The 19,571-nt window shown below is 39.0% G+C and overlaps 1 protein-coding gene across 5 annotated transcripts in view; it reads left to right on the forward strand.

Moving 5' to 3' along the window:
* The window catches only part of AP2B1 (adaptor related protein complex 2 subunit beta 1), a 131,750-nt gene that overhangs the window by 88,667 nt on the left and 23,512 nt on the right, over positions 1–19,571 (forward strand). For all 5 annotated transcript variants that reach the window (XM_023739692.1, XM_004385430.2, XM_023739689.1 and 2 more), the window contains one exon: positions 705–834. In XM_023739692.1, the coding sequence (XP_023595460.1) occupies positions 705–834 (130 nt within the window). The remainder of the gene's footprint in view (positions 1–704; positions 835–19,571) is intronic.

The raw sequence follows: 19,571 nt of genomic DNA on the forward strand, positions 1-19,571 counted from the left end.
ATTGAAGATTTTCTAATCTCCATGCCACTCTTCTCTTATTAGACAGGCTCGTAAGAAGTCAAACTGGTGGGTACTCTAAGCCTTAGGTTTAGAAAGTGGCCAAATTTGGGTCTACACCTTGTCCTGGTTGTTTGTAAAGCTAGTCAATTCTGCTTTACTTAGACTGGCTATTTCCCAGTGATTAACTGTGTCCTGTGTAAGTGAACACAAAAGAAAGAAAATGAGAATTACCAGTAAATAATTCTCTGGACTGACCAGGTTATCAAGCTAGTAAAATAATGTCTATTGTACTTTTCTTTACAGGGTAACGTCATAGGGTAGAAATTCTTCAGTCTTTTTTCTCCCAAGGATGATCTAAGGATAGATTTATTTAAAACAAAACAAAACAAAACAAACTCATCAAACTTGTCCCTATAGTGACAGTATAAACAGAAGAAACTTAGCAGAATCAGAATCATGGCACTAACAAAGCAATTCTGCTTGATGAGTATTTTCTTCTTCCTCAAATCTATTTAATGAAGACAGAAGTTAAAACATAAGTTATAGCAAGTTGGAATTGAACACCTTGGTTCTTGTTATTCCTTCCATTTAATTGTATTAAAAATTGTGTTTCCTTCAAATGGGGCAAAACATTGAAACCCAGAAGATGTGGCTAAATCTTGCCCCCTGCCTAACCTCTGTGACATCTTTATTTTTCCTTCTAGCTTTGGTGTCATCCCTAGCACTCCTTTGGCCATCCATACACCACTGATGCCAAACCAGAGCATTGATGTCTCCCTGCCTCTTAACACCTTAGGCCCAGTCATGAAGATGGAACCTCTGAATAACCTGCAGGTTAGAATTCTTTCTACTTGGGTAGTGAAAGTCCATATCTTGCTTTTTTTGTTTCACTTATATATAAAACAAACCCTCTTTTTCCTGGTGTTTGATTTTGTCATGGTATAAGGCTCGAAATACCTCTTTGTAGAGAAGTTTTATTTTGTTTGCTTTTAAGAAGAACAAGTCATACATTTATGAATTGACATAGAAAATTACTCATTCTTTTATTCCACAAGCACTTTAAAAAAACTTTTTTATTAAGATCTTATTTACAAACTTTTTTTCTTACGGCTTTTATAAAGAAATTTGAATGTCAGTTATATAAGTATAGATTTTAGTTGAGATTCATACGGAGGTTGTCATTGAACACATGACCACAAGTAGTTAGATTTTCTTGATTTAATGCTCCCTGGTGGTGTAGTGGTTATGAGCTCATCTGCTAACCAAAAGGTCGGTAGTTCAAATCCACCAGCCGCTCATTGGAAACCCTGTGGGGCAGTTCTACTCTCTCCCATATATAGTGTCCCTATGAGTCGGAACCGACTCGATGGCACCTGACAGGAACATTACTATATGTTTAGGATGAGTGTGGCAGTATCTAAGAAGAGTTCAAAATACTTTATTCAGTCTACAAGAACCTCTTAATCTTGGAAATACTGAATTTTTAGAATGCTTAGATACTAGCTTAGAATTTCTTTCTTTTTTTTTTTTTTTTATTGCTCTTGAATTTCTCTTTGAAATATAAATCTTTTAGAGTTTAAGCAACATGAAAGCAGAGTAGTAAGCTCGGAAGCTAAAGCTGCAGCAGCACTGAAGAGATATTAGTATACTGCAACTAACAATAACAACATAAGCCCTTGTTGTTGTTGTTAGGTGCTGCCAACCCTATTGGAACCGACTCATAGCAACGCTATGTACAACAGTACAAAACACTGCCTGGTCCTCTGGCATCCTCCAGTTGTTAATTCTGCTTGAGCCCATTGTTGCAGCCACTGTGTCAGTCCATCTTACTGAGGGTCTCCCTCTTTTTCTCTGACCTTCTACTTTACCAAGCATGATGCCCTTCTCCAGGGACTGGTCCCTCCCGATAACATGTCCAAAGTTGATGAGACAAAGTCTCGCCATCCTTGCTTCTAAGGAGCATTCTGGCTGTACTTCTCCCAAGACATATTTGTTCGTTCTTCTGGCAGTCTACAGTATGCTTAAAATTCTTCACCAACATAATAATTCAGAGGCATCAATTCTTCTTCGGTCTTACTTATTCATTGTCCAGCCTTTTCGTGTTTATGAGGCGATTAAACACATCATGGCTTAGGTCAGGCACACATTAGTCCTCAAGGGGACATCTTCGCTTTTTAACCCTTAAAGAGGTCTTTTGCAGCAGATTTGCTGAGTGCAATACGTTATTTGATTTCTTGACTGCTGCTTCCATGGGTGTTGATTGTGGATCCGAGTGAAATGAAATCCTTGACAACTTCAGTATTTTCTCTGTTTATCATGATGTTGCTTATTGGTCCAGTTGTGAGGATTTTTGTTTTCTTTATGTTGAGATGTAATCCATACTGAATGTGGTAGTCTTTGATCTTCATCAGTAAGTGCTTCAAGTCCTCTTCACTTTCAGCAAGCAAGGTTGTGTCATCTGTGATATACATCGCAGGTTGTTAATTGGTCTTCCTCCAATCCTGATGCCGCATTCGTCTTCATGTAGTCCAGTGTCTCAGATTATTTGCTCAGCATACAGATTGATTTAAGTATGGTGAAAGGATCCAACCCTGACACACACCTTTCCTGATTTTAAACCACACAATATCCACTTCTTCTGTTTGAACGACTGCCTCTTGAGCACAAGGTTCTTCGTGAGCACAATTAAGTGTTCTGAAATTCCCATTCTTCACAGTGTTATCCATAATTTGTTATGATCCACAGTCGAATGTCTTTGCATAGTCAATAAAACACAGGTAAACATCTTTCTGGTATTCTCTGCTTTCAGCCAAGATCCATCAGCAGTGACATCCCTCATTCCACATCCTCTTCTGAATCTGGCTTGAATTTCTGGCACTTCCCTGGCGATGTACTGCTGCAAATGCTTTTGAATTATCTTTTGCATAATTTTATTTGCGTGTGATATTAATGATGTTGTTCGATAATTTCCGTGTTCTGTTGGATCACCTTTCTTTGGAAGGGGCACAGATACGGATCTCATTCTGTCGGTTGGCCAAGTAGCTGTCTTTCAGATTTCTTGGCATAGATGAGTGAACGCTTCCAGCACTGCATCTGTTTGTTGAAACATCTCAGTTGGTATCCCATCTATTCCTTAAAGCCTTATTTTTTGCCAATGCCTTCAGTGTAGCTTGGACTTCTTCCTTTAGTACCGTTGGTTCTTAATCATATGCTACCTCCTGAAATGGTTTTGGTACAGTGACTGTATGTGTTCCTTCCATGTTTTAATGTTCCTGCACCGTCCAATATTTTGCCCATAGAATCTTCAGTATTGCAACTCAAGGCTTAAATCCTTTCTCCAGTTCTTATCTGCTTGAGAAAAGCCAAGCGTGTTCTTCACTTTTGATTTTCTAACTCCAGGTCTTTGCACATTTCATTATAATACTATACTTTGTCTTCTTGAGCCACCCTTTTAAAACCTTCTGTTCAGCTCTTTTATTTCATCATTTCTGCCGTTAGCTATTCTGCATTCAAGAGCAAGTTCCAGAGTCTCTTCTGGCATCCATTCTGGTCTTTTCTTTCTTTCCTATCTTTTTAATGACCTTTTACTTTCCTCATTTGTTATGTCCTTGATGTCATCCCACAACTCTTCTGGTCTTCAGTCATTAGTGTAGTGTTCAGTGCATCAAACCTATTCTTGAGATGGTCTCTATAAAGGATTTTAATACTCAAAAGGACAGGAGAGGGACAACCTTGGGCCAGCCTGAGATGACGAACTGTAACTGACCCTTGGATAAAGCTGAGACCTTGGAAAGGCAGCCCCCTCAATGAAAGAGGAGCTAGAGAAACTTCTTCACCATTCTAGGTAAATGACAAGGTTTCTCTCTGACTGGGATTCTGAATGGCCTCTTGAAAAATCCAAGCCCCAGTGGGTATATAGTTCACATATGGTATATAGTCCAGATTTATACTTGCTGTGTAGGTATAGTAGGAACCTTGGTGGTGCAGTGGTTAAAGCACTTGACTGCTAACCGAAAGGTTGGCAGTTGGAAACCACCAGCGGCTTCGAGGAAGAAAGGTATGACAGCCTGCTTCCGTAAAGATTTACAGCCTTGGAAACCCTGTGGGGTCACTGTGAGTCGGAATCGACTTGACAGCAGTGGGTTTGGTTTTGAATGTTGGTACGGTAATCTCCAGATCAATAATTTAATGTAAAATTGGTCTAGAATTGATGAAACTTAGGGTACATGGCAGAAGCAAATGCAAAGTAACCCTTCAGCAACAATTCTAAAATCTAGGGCCATTAGGACTCCAAATGAAAAGAAAATCTCTACTGAAAGAACTCCCAAGTTAACAACAGCAACAAAAATAAATGAGGAAAAGATATACTGTGAAGGACAGTCAGAAGAGACCCAGCAAAGAGGAGGATTGATGTTCCACCTCTCAGAGAACTTGAGATGATAGAACAGTCTAAATGAGACTATAAGATACGTTTTGAATGATTTAAATGATTCAAGAAAAATAACCTTCCAGTCAAGACAGGTAGGATCTAATTGCTCAGTCCTCTGGAAATATCAGTGTAAGGTACTGGTACCTATAGTGAGACATCAACAGAATTAAACTTAGAATTAAAATTAAATGTTCTGCAGTAGTTTAAATACCAACACACCAGACCTGTTTGCCAGTTCACTAACCACCTTATTGCCATAGTATTTGACTGCTGCTTTTTCAGCAAAAGGAGTAAGGATTTAGAGTGAAGATGAGTGAGTCATAACATAAATTGGCTCAGATTAGAAGAACAAAACAAAGATTACTACGCAGATGGAATTGGCTGTTACTGTGATGAAAGTAATGTGTTAAGGGGCTTTCCTGGAATTCCAGCACAAGATCCTGAAGTAACTAACTACACCAAATCTGCATCTACTCCCTTTTCATTGAAATCTAATCTCCCATTGGCCCACAGAGCCCCAAGCCTAATATGTGAGAACAGTCAGCACATGTACAAGAATGCTTTACTTGAAAAATAGGAAAGGGAATTTGGGTCACAGAAACCAGGGCAAATTTTCTCTTAAAATGAAAAGAAGCAGTAAATGAATGTCAATTTGCTTTCCTAAGCATTCAGCAAAATGGACATCCAAAATAGGAACCCTTATAAGAGAAGCTGAATCTTAGTGTAAGTCCATCCTTCCCCTTTAAAAGTATTGATATGATAAATAGGACTAGCAAGGTTTAGTTTTTACAAACCTGAGCATTATAAAAAGTAGCCTTAAAAACAATTATAGTTAACTACTGATTTTCCAAGTTTTCCCTATGGATCCCCTTTCAGGAATGTGATAATTGTGGCCATTTTCTCATTAATTGACCTTTCCCAATGGAGTAGATAAGCAAAGAGAGAAAAACTTGAACAGAGAAACTTTTTCCCCCTAAGAGTATCTCTATTTAATACCTGCTGAAGGAAGTTAAAACTAATGGCTAGCTCAAGGTAAGTGAGTTACTTCCATTCTGCCCTTGTCCCCATATGAGTAAGAAGAATCAGAACTTTACTGCAACAACCTTGTCCAGTGTAGATCCAAATAAAGCCAAGTAAAGATTGATGTGGCATTTAAACATTTTATTTGCGTGTTTATGTTCAAGAGCTCATGTAGGAAAAATCAGTACTTTTCTAGTGTCCAGATCATAAAATCAGGAAAGAAAAAGTATTTGAGGGTTGAGGAAATGACATTTGTGAGTTTTACCTATTTTGGCTAATTCGATATCAATATATAGAACAAATCCGCTAAAACTGTAATGGAAGACTTACTACAGAAACTTTTCATTAAACTACTTATTGTCTTATAGTCAGCTTGAAACACTATTTTAAGGTTAGAAAGACACTGTTCTGTCTTAAAATGTCAAATAGATTATGCCTCAGAGACAGGAATAAAATAGTTAATAAAGATTTGAACTTTAGAAAAGTTGTTCTACTGTACTGATGTTGGTTGTAAAAACCTTTGTGAGTCCGGCTTATAAATATTACACAAAGTGAAGTTAGTTGGCCCTGGTTGGGGACCTCTCTTCAGTTTATTTATATCATCTAATTATATTCCTAAAGAAGAAAATTTATTCCTTCTATTTAAATATAACAAAAGCCTTAACAAATGTCTAAATGAGTTTTCTCTGAATGAATTTTCTCTGACTCCAATGTGCTTGTTTTTCATTTCATCTCTGTTAGTTGCTTGGAAACATTTTCCCAATATACTTCTTTAAACTTGACACCTGGCAAGTGACTGCTTCTTCAAGTTAGTGTACTGCAAGGAGACAATTAATTTATGACATATGTGTATTCATTCCCGGGATGAAGCTTATGGTCTTTGCGTAGTTGATGTAGAGTTCTCACAGCAACTTGGCTTCCTTTTTCATTGGGCTGTAAATTCATAAGAACATTGATAGCACCGTTCTTTTAAATTTTAAGTTTTAATTTTTATCATAGCTATAAAAGCACAGTTTAAAGAGTCAACTAGCTCTGTAACTAGTTAAGAAAAACTAGTCCCAAGCCGTCGCTTCCCCAACATGGCCCCAAATTTGTCCTGCCACAGAGCCAATCTCTTTCATCTCTTTTCGTTGATTCTTTTTATGTCTATCTTTCTGTGTAAAAAACATGCTTGCATTGGCTACTTCTGAATTTTTCAGTTTTAGGCATTCCTCTACATCTTTCCCACACACTGCCGTCATCTGAGTGCACCCTTCCTGTCCTTTGGTTTTCCTAATAGAACTGTATTGGAATTTACTTAAATCAGTGTTCAGTGTTTACGTGATGATGAATATATATGCTCTCAAAATTGAGCTGTATTGTAAGCTATGGTTATTTTTTCCCTAAAACTTTTTGTAAATAATTGAAGTTAATACCTGTCTCTTTTTGTTTGCTTAATCTTTGTTTTTTACTATAATACAGTTGCAAATTGTCTGCTAATTTTCTAAATTCCATTGATATGAGAACCTTTTAAAATAGTCTGTCGGTTTTCTTTTCTTGAAGTCCTTTCTGGAGTCTTTTGACCTACTCTGATCTGGACTGATTTCCTTGAATACCTGAGATGTAGCCATCATCCTTGAATCTCCATCATCAACCTGGGAATTCATTCCTTTCATCTCTCTTCTGTGTTGGATCTCCTACTGTACCTTCCTTTTCTTGGTTTACTCCCTCATTTTGATGAAACACATCCTTCAGTAGCTTCCTGAGGATAAGATGTTCAGAAAATAAAAGTCTTGAGACTTCACATGTCTTAAAATGTCGTCTTTTATTCTATCTTCACACTTTTTGATGGTTTGTGTATAAAATTAAAATTTAGAAATCATTTTCCTCCTAGTCTGAAGTCATTTTTGTTCTTGATTCTTTTCTGCAACCTCTTCTTTCTAAGTGAAAGTTTGCACAATCCTTTCTTTATCCAGTGTTCTGAAATTTCACATGATGTGCCCTCAGTGTGAGTATTTTTATCCAGTGTGCTGGGTACTCATTGGGCTCTTTCAAGCTGGAAATTTGTGTTCTTTGATTCTGGAAATTTTTCTTTAGCCTTTTTTGTTGATGATCTCCTTTTCATTTTCTGTTTTGTCATATTGGAACTCTTGCTGTTTGGATGCTGACCCTCCTAGACCAATCTTTTCTTTTTTCCTATTTTCCATTTTTTTCTCTTTTGTTCTATAAAAAACTTATGTGGAAAATTTTTAACTTTAAAAAGGTAAACAGAATAGTGTCATGAACCCCTAGGTACCCACAATCCAGCTCCAATAATTACCAGTCCATGGTTAATTTTGTTTCATCTCCACCTCTATCCATGACCGTACTCCATATTATTTTGAAGCAAATTCTAGACATTATATTACTTCGTTTGTATTTCAGTGTATATCTCTAAAGCATATGGTCTCCTTTTAAAAACAACCACAATGCTATTCTCATACCTTAAAAATATTAACAAGAATTCCTTAACATCAAATACCCAGTCAGTGTTCAAATTTCTTATTGTTTCATTGTCTTACTGTGTGTGTGTGCGTGCGTGCGTGCGCGCGCGCTTCTTACTGTTTGTTTGAGTCAGGGTCCAAATACAATCCGTATATTGTGATAAGTTCATATCTCTTAAGTCTCTTTAGCTATACTGTTCAGTGTGGTTGCCGTTAGCCACATGTGGTTATTTAAACTAATTACAGTTAAATAAAGTTAAAAATTTAGTTTCTCAAATTGCTATGTTTCAAATGCACATGTGGCTGGCAGTTACTAGATTGGACAGTGCAGCAGTTTGACTATTATGTGCCTAGGTATTGTCCTTGTATTTATCTGGCTTGGGTTTCACTGAGCTTCTTGGATCTGTAAGTTGATAGTTTCCCCCAAATTTGGAGAAGTTTTACCATTATTCAAGTTTTTTTCTGTACCATTTACATCTCTTCTTCTGGAACTCCAATTACACATATGGTAGACCGCTTGATATTGTCCTACAGGTCACTGAAGCTGGAATTTCTTTTTGTCCCCCTCCCCCCCATTTTATTTTTTCAGTCTCTTTTCTCTCTGTTCTTCAGATTGTATAGTTACTTTGCATCTGTTTCGAGTGCACTGATCTTTCTTCAGTAGGCTACAATCTTCTCTTAAGCTCTTCTAGTACATTTTTCATTTTAAATATTATACTTTTCATTTCTAGAATTCCCATTTGGTTCTTTGATGAAATTCCCCATCTGTTTACTCAGGAGTGTAACTGTGAACCGTGTATCACAGCCTGCTCTCCTCCTTTATCTCACCCCTGCCACTTGGCCATCCTTGGGGCCTAGGCGTGCACTCACTGACCCTCAAGAGAATTGACCAGCAGAAGTGTCTCAAGTAGACCCTGGAAGCAGGCTTGGGGCTATTTGACCAGAGAATTTTGGGTGTTCTGGCTGGGTAGATTCCTGTGGATTCCTCTATCCATGAGTTTATGAGGAGGCCAGAGAGGAGGGTCCGAGTATGGTCCTCTAAACCATGAGGCCCAGGACAGGAGCTCCAGTTGTGTATCACTGAAGGCAGTTAGAATCCTTCACGTCAGTGTCTTCATGTCTTTCCCCTTGGGCTGGTTTGATTCTTCCGAGCATTATCTTCAAGTTTCCTATCTAGAATACAAAGGATTGCTGCCAGTTTTCCGGGAGCTGAGTTGAGAAAACACTGGAGAGTCTCAGCATTCACTTAATCCACCACCCCTCAGCCATGCCTAGCATCCCCTTCTAGGTCCCATCTATTTTATCCTCTCTAAAATGGTCATATACTAGGACTGGGGGGCTGAGACAGCTGCCCAGCAGCATGGAACAGGAGTGAGGATCTAGGACTCTAGTGGTATCTTACGGCTTTTAAGCAGTCTTCTTTCTTTTAGCAACACCCCCCCCTCACTCCCCTCCATACAATTCCAGAGATGCTACCATTCCTAAGCCTTTGAGGATTCTGTGGTGTTGCTGCTTGTCCATCTGTTTTCCTACCTGTCTTTATAAACTTAAGTGATTAAAAATTTTCTTCTTTAATTATGATAGAATTTCTTCCAGGAAACTTAAATGTGATTTTTAATTTACTGTCTTTACCTGAAAGTCTGATACCACCTTCTTAAAAATTCTTTCCTTCCTTCTGTAACCCAAAGAACCAAACCCATTGCCGTCAAGTCAGTTCATGGTCCCTATAGGACAGAGTAGAACTGCCCCATAGGGTTTCCAAGGTTGTAATCTTTATGGAAGCAGACTGCCACATCTTTCTCCCTTGGAGCAGCTGGCGGGTTCAAACTGCCAGCATTGCAGTTAGCAGCCAAGCGCTTAGCCCCTGCACCACCAGGGCTTCTTCCTTCCTTCTATACTACTTTATAATTAGGAGCCTTAGCGTGAATCTATAGATTGATAATTGACCCTTTCCTATCTATGGTTTTTTATCTGTCACCTTTCAAATGCACATAAAAGTTGTTGAATAAAAGGCTGGATATTATTAGGGAAAAAAAAATAGACATGTCTTAGTTTTTTTTCTTTGAATGTCTCTTCTAAAAAAGGTGACAGTATTCATCAGTTCGGTTCATTTAACCTTTGAATGAGTAGGGCAGAATGTGCTGAAGACACTAGCTGCAAAGGACACAATCTTGCAATCCTGTTTATTCATGTCTTTAAGATCTTTGTCAACCAAAAGGTATATTTGCTAGTGTACGGCCTTGCTTGGAAAATTCTGTCCCTTGCTGCTCCTACATTGCAGTCCCAGACTGTGAGAGAATCAGTGACAGATGGTGCCTGTCCCTGATATTTCATGTCTTGCATATGTCCATTCACACTCCGAAAGCCCACAGCTGTAGCTATTGTACCAGAAAAACTGGTAAATGCTTCCAAACGGAAGACCTTTTCAGCATCTTTCATCAAATGAAGCAAACCAGCTTGGCATTTACTGACTTTTCTTGACTGCTGTGCAAGCCAAAACACATTCACTATTAAAGCCTTCCTTGGTCTCCCAAGATCCACAATTGAGGACTCTGCACTCTGATTGCCTTTATGGGACCATAGTGCTGCTTGAATAGATGTTGAGTCCTTAAAATGGTGGATCTTATGGGAACTATACAGAGATTCCCAGATCAGACAAATAGATTCAGTGCTGGAAATAATCCCTATAGATATCCTTATAGACAGGACAGCACCAAAAATATTCATTAGCAGTATGTAGGTAATGGAGTCTTAGTTATATATTAAATAATGCTTTATGTGTATGTGTGTATGTATAGTATGATCCAACTTACATGGAATATCTAGAATAGAAGTCGATGATAGGAAAATGGAATCAGTTTTGTTTTTAGTTAGATAAATTACTGGACATAGATTTAACCATGTGATCTTTACATAGTAAGGAACTTTGAATTATGAATACATGAAGTAGGTTCCTCTTGCTGTTCCCTCATTTTCATTATGGCTGATAATCTTTATGCAAAACCTTACGGTACATTTTAGGTTGGAATTAAAGGGAACTCTTTGGGATTTTTCAGTGAGCTGGATTGAAATCCATTTGAGAGTCATGTTCTGCTTTTATTCCTATTTACTTTGATATGTTTTCCTATAGCACCATGTTTAATGAAGTAGGAAAAGAATTTGCTTTCTGCACAATTTTTTATGCAGAGGTTATGCACAGGCTTCATGATACTGAGGTCCATACAACTTGAAAAGAAAACTTTAGAAAAACTTTGAGGCATGTGACCATGCACATATGAAGAATTAAAATCTCATAGTTGGAAGGAATGACCTTTAATATTGTCTGTGTCAAACCCTACGTACTTCTGGTGGAGTTTACCCTACATCAGCAATGATTGGAGTTTTGGCCTCTACGTGAGTACTACCAGTGATTTACTACCCTAAAGTGGCCCGTTCTGTCTTCATAAAACTCTTGGGAAATTCTTTATGTTGAACTAAAATTTGTCCTCTTTGGAGTCAATCTGTAGACCCTAGTTCTACATCTTGGGGTTTTATAGAACAAGTTTACCTCTGAACAAAGGCATGCAGGGTCTGAAAATCAGTCAGGTGGGCCTATAATGAAAATATACTCAGTCTGAATTTTGTTTTCCCCTTTATTTCACTTCAGGGAAGCCTAAGTTTATGGAAGGACATTTATTTGTGTGTTCTGCAAATAGGTGTCAATTTTCTTGTTCTAATTATATGGAGAAAACAGAAGTCCTGACACTTGTGAATGTGGTTAGAACTATTTACAATTTGGAGATTAAGGAAAATATTATCTAATCATTTTTGGAAAATTTGTGAATAAGTAGTTGTCCTTAGCTTTGTAGCAGCCTTCATTTCCCAGAGCCATTGTAGGGGTTTTGAGGCAGGTACTCTGAGTATAAAAACACAAAACTTCTCAAACTGCTTATGCTATGCTTCTGACAGTAATTTCTGTCCCTTCTGTGTGTGACCTGCTTGTCAGGACTTGCTTCCCAGTGAAGCTACCCAGAGACAGCATCTGTGCACAGTGGCCTGCCCATCTGGCCAGTCATCTTGATAGCCACATGCCCTCCTTTTGTTCATATAAGGTCAGAGAATATACCAGGCAGTACATAAGCACACCGTTTGATTTCCAACTTGCAGCTAACTGCTGTGAGACTGTATGCTTATTATCTACGACCTAGATTAGATGCTAGATCGTTTTACCTCAGGATTTTAAGATGAGTGATGTTCATCTGCTCTCATGACTGAGGTCTGTTCTACTGAGTTTCCACTGGGTCTTTTGTCTCATGTCATACCAGACCGGACATGAAATGAAATGTCAGATCACTTTAACTGATAGTTTACTAGTCCTGCCTTCACCAATTTGTGATTTGGTACAGTATGTATTAAATGTATTTTTTAAAGTTTTAACAATAAGCCCTATAGAGCAAATAGCGCATGCATCCCCACCTATTCCAGCAGCATATTGTTCCCTGACCATTGACGTAAATCATATTCTGAGATGCAACAAATGCAACCAAGGGCACACCAGCCAGTCCCGGCAAGGTACACATAAATTGGTGCCTTTGGGTTTAGAGCCTGTTTAAGTCTAGCAGAATCTGTTGAAGGTAAAGCCTTAGGGTTTTGGGAATTTTATCTGTCAAGCAGACTGAAAGACCTCTGAAAATCCTGCTGACTATTTCTGGCAACTGAAGCTGTATAGAGTAATTCTGTTGTAGGCTGCTAGAGGAAGATAAGGCTTCTGAATCAGTAACTGGATTGGTCAGTACAGTATGGCAGTTTGAATTGCATATTGGCAGGAAGAGATCGTAAATACATTTGCTTTAAGTTCTGATTTACTTTGCCTAAGATATAAAATTTTTTAAAAGCAAGGAAACTACCTGGGGCAGGATCAGATGCAACACAGCATTGTTTTCCCTTGACCTTGGGGCACACAACTGCCTGTGGCTCTTTCTGTATAGGTAGAGTCCTTTCAGAGTTGTGAAAGTTGTCTAATTCCTGCTGTACAACTGCCCTGTTACATTCAGGCTTACATCACCTGTAAGTCTGAAAGAACTTCCATTAATATTTTTCTAAGCATGAAAGCCAGAGTCTTAACAGTGGTCTACAAGGCCCTATGTGATCGATCTGTGCCTTTCCCCTCCCCACCTTACCTCACTGAGTGTACTCCTTCCCTTACTTCACTATCGCCACACTGGCTTCCTCAGTAATCCTCAGGTAGGTGCCCTGCCATCTCAGGACCTTTGGATTGGCTATTGCCTATGTCTGGAATGTTCTTTTTGCCATATCTGCATAGTTTTCTTACTCACCTACTTCAGGTCTTTGCTAAAATAGTACCTTTTTAATGAGGCCTCCTCACTCTACTCGCACTACACCTGATTCCCCTTACCCTTGTTTTTTTCCCCACAGCACTTAAGACATTTTAAATACTATTTATTCATTTATTTCTCTTACCCCTTTCCGGCTAGAATGTAAACTGCAAAAGAGCAGCAATTTTCGTTTAACTTTTTTTCGACTAATACGTCTCCCAGTGCCTGAAACAGTGCCTGGCACACAGTAGGTGCTTAATAAATATTTCTTGTTGAATGAATCTTTGTTTCCATTTAAGGAGGTTTTTACAAACATCAAATACATCTGCTTCTTGAAGCAAACTCAGCAAGGCCGTCTCCTCATCTTAGTATCCCTGAACACTATCACTGCCTCTTGTTTCTCAGTGGCCTTGCCGTCTACCCCGACTCTGATTTAATACCCTTTTACCTCAGTGGGTCTAGTCCCAAGTTTGAGCTGAGGACCGTAATCACAAATTCATTTTCTCTTAAGTGGGAGAGAAAATGTTAGAAGCCATTACTTCTAATGGACTCTATTTCCAAGATTAGAGATGACTAGGAAAATAGAACACAGTTACTGTTCTAACGTTTTGGGAACGTTTTCTGTTGCTGATCTACGTCTGTTTGCCTCTTTAAAATAAAAACAAATTGCCACCATACAACTGTTTATTTAATTATTATCCTAAGAGCCTCAGAATATTTTGGTTAATATTCCCAGAGTAAATTTGGAATCTCAAGCTCAGAGTAAATGAGGAAGCTCAAGGATACTCTGTAGGTGTGTCTTGAAGTCTCAGGGGAAACTAAAATAATTTGGATGTCTGACAGGAAATGGAGCTGAGCAAGTCCCTTTTACTGTCAGACCCGAAAGAAGTTTGTCTTTTTAAAATCCTGATAGACACAAAGCTATAAGGAGGCAGAATTTAAAAGGAAGGGCAAAAAGGTTGTCTTCTGCCAATGGATATTCACTGTGTCTCCTTGTTCAGTTCTTTGCTTTAAGAAAGTAAGTTTTAGAACAATACTCAGAATGGTCTTTTACCTTTAAAAGGAAAAAGAACCCCAGTAATTATCTAGCACTTTCCAATTTCAGATAGATTTTCCTCTGCTTGCTGTCAGAAGAGTTTACTTTGATGGGAAATGGGCGTGATTGTTTATAGATTCAAAGATAAGGCATGAAAAAGTTGAGACCTCTAAACTGAAATTCACACTGGAATGAGCTGTCATAAAGCGGCTTATCCTTGGCACTGGAGATTGTGTTAGGACTTTGAGTGTGTGAGTCTAGCCTGACTGTCAGCAGTTGAGGATGGCTTTAGTGATGGCTATTGGTAGGCTTTTCCTGCCCTCTCCAGAGGCAGTCTTTCATTAAAATTGTGACCTATCCACCCTTTTTCTAAATGGCTTTGAGAGAGGGAGGAATTCATTTTTAAAACAGTACTTGAGAGTCTAACTTAAGTTGCAAAAGAATTATAGAATTTGATCCCGGTAGTTCTGACCCTGCTGTACTTTGGCGTTGTCCCATTGGACAGCCCTGGAGATCTGATATATTCCTGTCTAAATCAAAGGATTTTGACAGCTTAATCCAAACCAAAACAAACCAAACCCACTGCTGTTAAGTCCGACTCATAGCGACCCTATAGGACAGAATAGAACTGCCCCATAGGGTTTCCAAGTATAAATCTTTACAGAAGCAGACTGCCACATCTTTCTCCCATGCAGCGGCTAGTGGGTTTGAACCGCTGACCAGTTTAATCCAAGAGTCCTTTAAACCAGTATGTATCCATATCACTACAATCTTAATCTTGTCTTTGTTCTGGACATTTAATCTGCCTACATTCTAATTCATGGTCAAAACTATTTGAGAGTTCTTTGAGATTAAGATTAGGCAGATCTCATGGCAGAATAGGGACTACAGGAGGAGTTCATGTATTTCACTTTCAGTATCTTTTGGTTTCTGTTCACCTCCTTTCAAAGCAAGGACCACTAAAAGAGATTGACTCTTAAGATCTCGTTGCCATTTTAAACCTCAGTAATTGTATGTGCATTAGAGGATTTACAGTTTAAGAGACCATCTGGGAAGTCTGCTCAAAGCTTTCCTTTCCATTTTGAGAGCTATTTAAACATGGAAACTTCAGATGCTGAAGTGCATGTTGCTGTCCAAGGGGAAATTAGCTTAGTGACATGGAATGACTGCTTTTATCAGGAGGAGAGAAACCTGTCAAGTTTTCCCTAGAAACGGTTCTACTGTTCACACAGTCTTATGGTGAAAAATGTCCTAACTTCTCCTGAGAATAAGAAAGTATAACTTTTATCTAGAATCTACAGCAGATTGGTACTGTTGGAGGGCTGCTCAGCTGTCAAGAAATTCACCTAATCTGTTGAGTGGACTAGGAAAAAATACAGGAAGGGGGTTCTTGTTTGAATCTTAACCTTGAAGGTACTGTTCAGGTTAGAAGTGAATTAGCATCAAAAGGAAAGCGTTTTCTGTGATGGGTTTCATGATTCCTGCTGTATTTCAACTGTACTCAGACATTGTCAGATATTGTAGATAGACCCTTCTGTTTTGTCAGAATATCTCTGAGAATTCCCAGATAATTTATTGGTCAATATAATTTGAAATGGAAGACTATATTTAGATTTCAAAGATGGCAGACATTTTTGGCGTTGATTAGGAATGCAAAAACTATGGGTAGATTAAACTCCAGCAGCTAGTAGAAAGAGCCAATTCTGCTTTGAGTCTCAAATGACATACCTCACACAGTTGGAGTCCATGCCATTAAAAACCTGTCACTCAGAGAGAGCCATTCCCCTAGGATCTGTTGACTAGATTGTGTGGTGCTTAAAACACATCTGAATCATTCCTCAGAGAACTGGGGATGGTTGGCGTCACTGCCTGGTCCTGGCTTGGACCAGACTGCAAATAATCTTTCCAAAAGCTAAATGGAGAGGAGGAATAAAATAAAAAATATTTTTCAGAGACTTGGAAAGGTCACAAGTGACGTCATGAAGAGTAGATGATATGATCTCAAAGGTGAGCTGCGTGCCGCTTGACTTGGTATTTCTTGTGTCAGTACCTCCTTTGGTTACCCGTGGTGAGCCGTGTCTGTTGGGCCTGACTTGCCAGAGTTCAGACTGAGTTCTTCTCGTACCTTTTTATAGTACTTTTGAGTACACTGGAACAAGGTTAGAATATTAATTTAGCCTGCTCGTCTCTAGCTGTGGCACCATAAAGAGGCTGCAGCTACTGCAGCAGCTTCTTATACTATGGAAAGAAACTAATTGCTGGTTACAGCCTGAAGCTGACAAGCTGCTCTTTCCCCAGCAGCCACTGAAAGTAACTTTTAAAAATCATTATTATTATTAAGCTCTTATAGCCTGCTTTTGTATTTTCAAAGTGTCTTATAATCATTTCTATTTGTTCTTCCTATTGATGTCCCTGAGAGGTGAGTTAATATTGTTATGGCCACATGTTGCACACGACAGACTAGAGGAACAGAAAATTAGATAGTTTGCTCCTTTGGTACCATCTGTGATCCGCTTTGTGTATCTTCAGAACAGACCTGAGGTGTGCATTCTGTTCCTTAGCTCACTGAACCCATTTCCTCACTGCTTGCTTTTAATTTAGTGTGTGAAAATTGTGGCTTTTACTTTTTCTTTTTTCCCAGCAACTCAACAGTAAGAAATATATTTTACATGCACACTATACACACATGCACATACACATAATACATAAAACTGAAACAGGATCGGGAAACATTTACTCTTCACGAGATGCACTATGATATTTTCTATTTCATTATGCCAGTTACAGCTACTAAATTTTAAGAACCACCAGTTGGACATGACCCACAAGTTTTATAAAATACTGTGCTAGGAGGTACTTAAAACTACAGAATATACATGGCACATTTTCCTGGAGCATCAGTTTTATTCAAAAGTATATGGAGAAACATATTTTCATATTAAAACATATATAGATGCATTATGGAATAGCATGGAACTCAAAGAAATTGTATCCTTGTGGTGGACTATTTCAGATTATACCCCTAGTCCTGACCTTCCCCCTACCTGCATCCCAGTGAATGCCCATACTTTCCTCTTCTGTTAGGGGAAGTACCCTCGGAAAACCTTGAGAAATATTGTCCCTTTGGAACCTTTAGACTAAGTTCATGTCTCGTCTAAACCCAAATGGGGTCACGAACTTTGATTAGTACATTTACAGTGATTCTTACTGAAAGGAGCCCTGGTGGTGCAGTGATTAAGAGCTTGGCTGCTAATGGAAAGGTTGACGTTTCGAACCCACCAGCCCTTCCATGGGAGAAAGAAGTGGCAGTCTGCTTCCATAAAGATTACAGCCTTGGAAGCCCTGTAGGGCAGTTCTGCTCTGTCCTATAGGGACGATATGAGTTGGAACTGACTTGACAGCACATAACAACATTCTTACCAAGCACTTATTGGTACTCTGTGCCAGTCACTGTTCTAGAAGCTGAGGATACACACAGTGGTGAACAAGAGACAAAAAACCCTTCCTTCCTGAAACTTGGGGCGTGTGGCATGGGAACAGGCAATAAATCAACAAATAAGTAAAATAAATATTATGTCAGATGGTAGTGAGGGCAGTGGAGAAAAATTAAACAGGTACTGGGTTAGGGAGTACTAGAATTGACTGAGGGTGGGTGGATGGTGTAACCTTATAAATAGGTTGGTCATGGAAGATGTACTAAGAAGATAATGTTTGATTAAAGCAAAGACCTAGAGGTGGCTGGGAATGAACCATGTAGATTTCTGAAGGAAGAGCATTTCAGACAGAACAAACAGCAAGTACAAAAGCCATGAGGTTAGGAGCGTGCCTGGTATGAATAACAGCAGGTTCCTGTGGCTAGAGTGGAGCGAGCAAGGGGGAGAGTAGTGACATATGAGATCAGAGAGGTTTTTATTCTGAGTGAGATGGGAAGTCATTGGAGGTTTGAGCAGAGAAGTATTTATGAGTACACTTCAAGATCACTCTTGACTGCTGTATTGAGAATAGACTGGGGAGTCGGGGCAGGAGTAGTGGGGGAAGACAAGAGCAGAAGCTGAGACCAGCTAAAAGGTTTTGCAGTATTCCATTTACTGAGGGAAGACAGCAGGAGGTTCTGGTTGGGGATGAGGCAGGGAATTCAAAAGTTTGATTCTGGACATGTTCATTTTCGGATATCTGTTAGTTATTCAAGTGGAGATGTTAAGCAGGCAGTTGGATATACATGTGATAATTGATTTCCCGTAGGTAAGCTAGGCACTAATTTTAAAGCTCTTGGAAAATGGTTCTTCAGCTTGTCTGGATTATGTCTTCCTAGTCTGTACCTGATGGTACAGTGAATTTAAAATAAGAAAACAAAGAACACCTGTCCCTCCTTCCTTCCTTTCCTCCTCCTTTTCTTCTCTCCCTTCTAGAGAAATCAATACCATCTACTTTAAGGCTGATTGAATTCTATTTAAGAGTAGCAGCATCAGGATTGGAATTGAATTGGCTTCCTACTGTGTTTTTCCCCTTGGTTCTTTTTTGCCTAAATGTCTAAACAGTGATTGGCATATCCTTGGAGATCTAGTATTCTGTGTGTTGGGATCTACTACCTCTGTTATTCTTCCTTAACTTATAATGTAGATGTTATTTAGCTCAGTGATTTGAAACCAGAAAAACCTACACATCATCCCATCCTCCCATCCCTGCCTCATGGGGAATCAGTGTGCCTAACGAGAGATGTTACTCATAGGACTATGTTATGCGTATGAATGATATGAAACCCAAAACCAAACCCATTGCCATTAAGTCTATTCCAACTCATAGCAACCCTGTAAGACAGAGTAGAACTGCTCCATAGAGTTTCCAAGGAGTGGCTGGTGGATTGGAACTGCCCACCTTTTGGTTAGCAGCCAGAACTCTTTATTTTTTTTTTTTTAAATTGTGCTTTAAGTGAAAGTTTACAGTTCAAGTTAGTTTCTCATACAAAAATTTATACACACGTTGTTATATGACCCTAGTTGCTCTCCCTGTAATGCAACAGCACATTCTTCTTTCAACCCCGAATTTCCATGTCCATTCAACCACCTCCTGTCCCTTTTTGCCTTCTCATCTTGCCTTTGGACAGGAGCTGCTCATTTAGTCTCGTGTATCTATTTGAGCTAAGAAGCAGTCTCCTCATGAATATCATTTTATGTCCCGTAGTCTGGTCTAATCTTTGTCTGAAGAATTGGCTTTGGGAATGGTTTCAGTTCTGGGCTAACAGAGTCCGGGGGCCATGTCTTCCGGGTCCCTCCAGTCTCAGTTAGACCATTAAATCATCTGGTCTTTTT

Source organism: Trichechus manatus, unplaced genomic scaffold (assembly GCF_000243295.1).
Source record: "Trichechus manatus latirostris isolate Lorelei unplaced genomic scaffold, TriManLat1.0 scaffold00138, whole genome shotgun sequence".
In the NCBI taxonomy this organism is placed as follows: domain Eukaryota; kingdom Metazoa; phylum Chordata; class Mammalia; order Sirenia; family Trichechidae; genus Trichechus; species Trichechus manatus.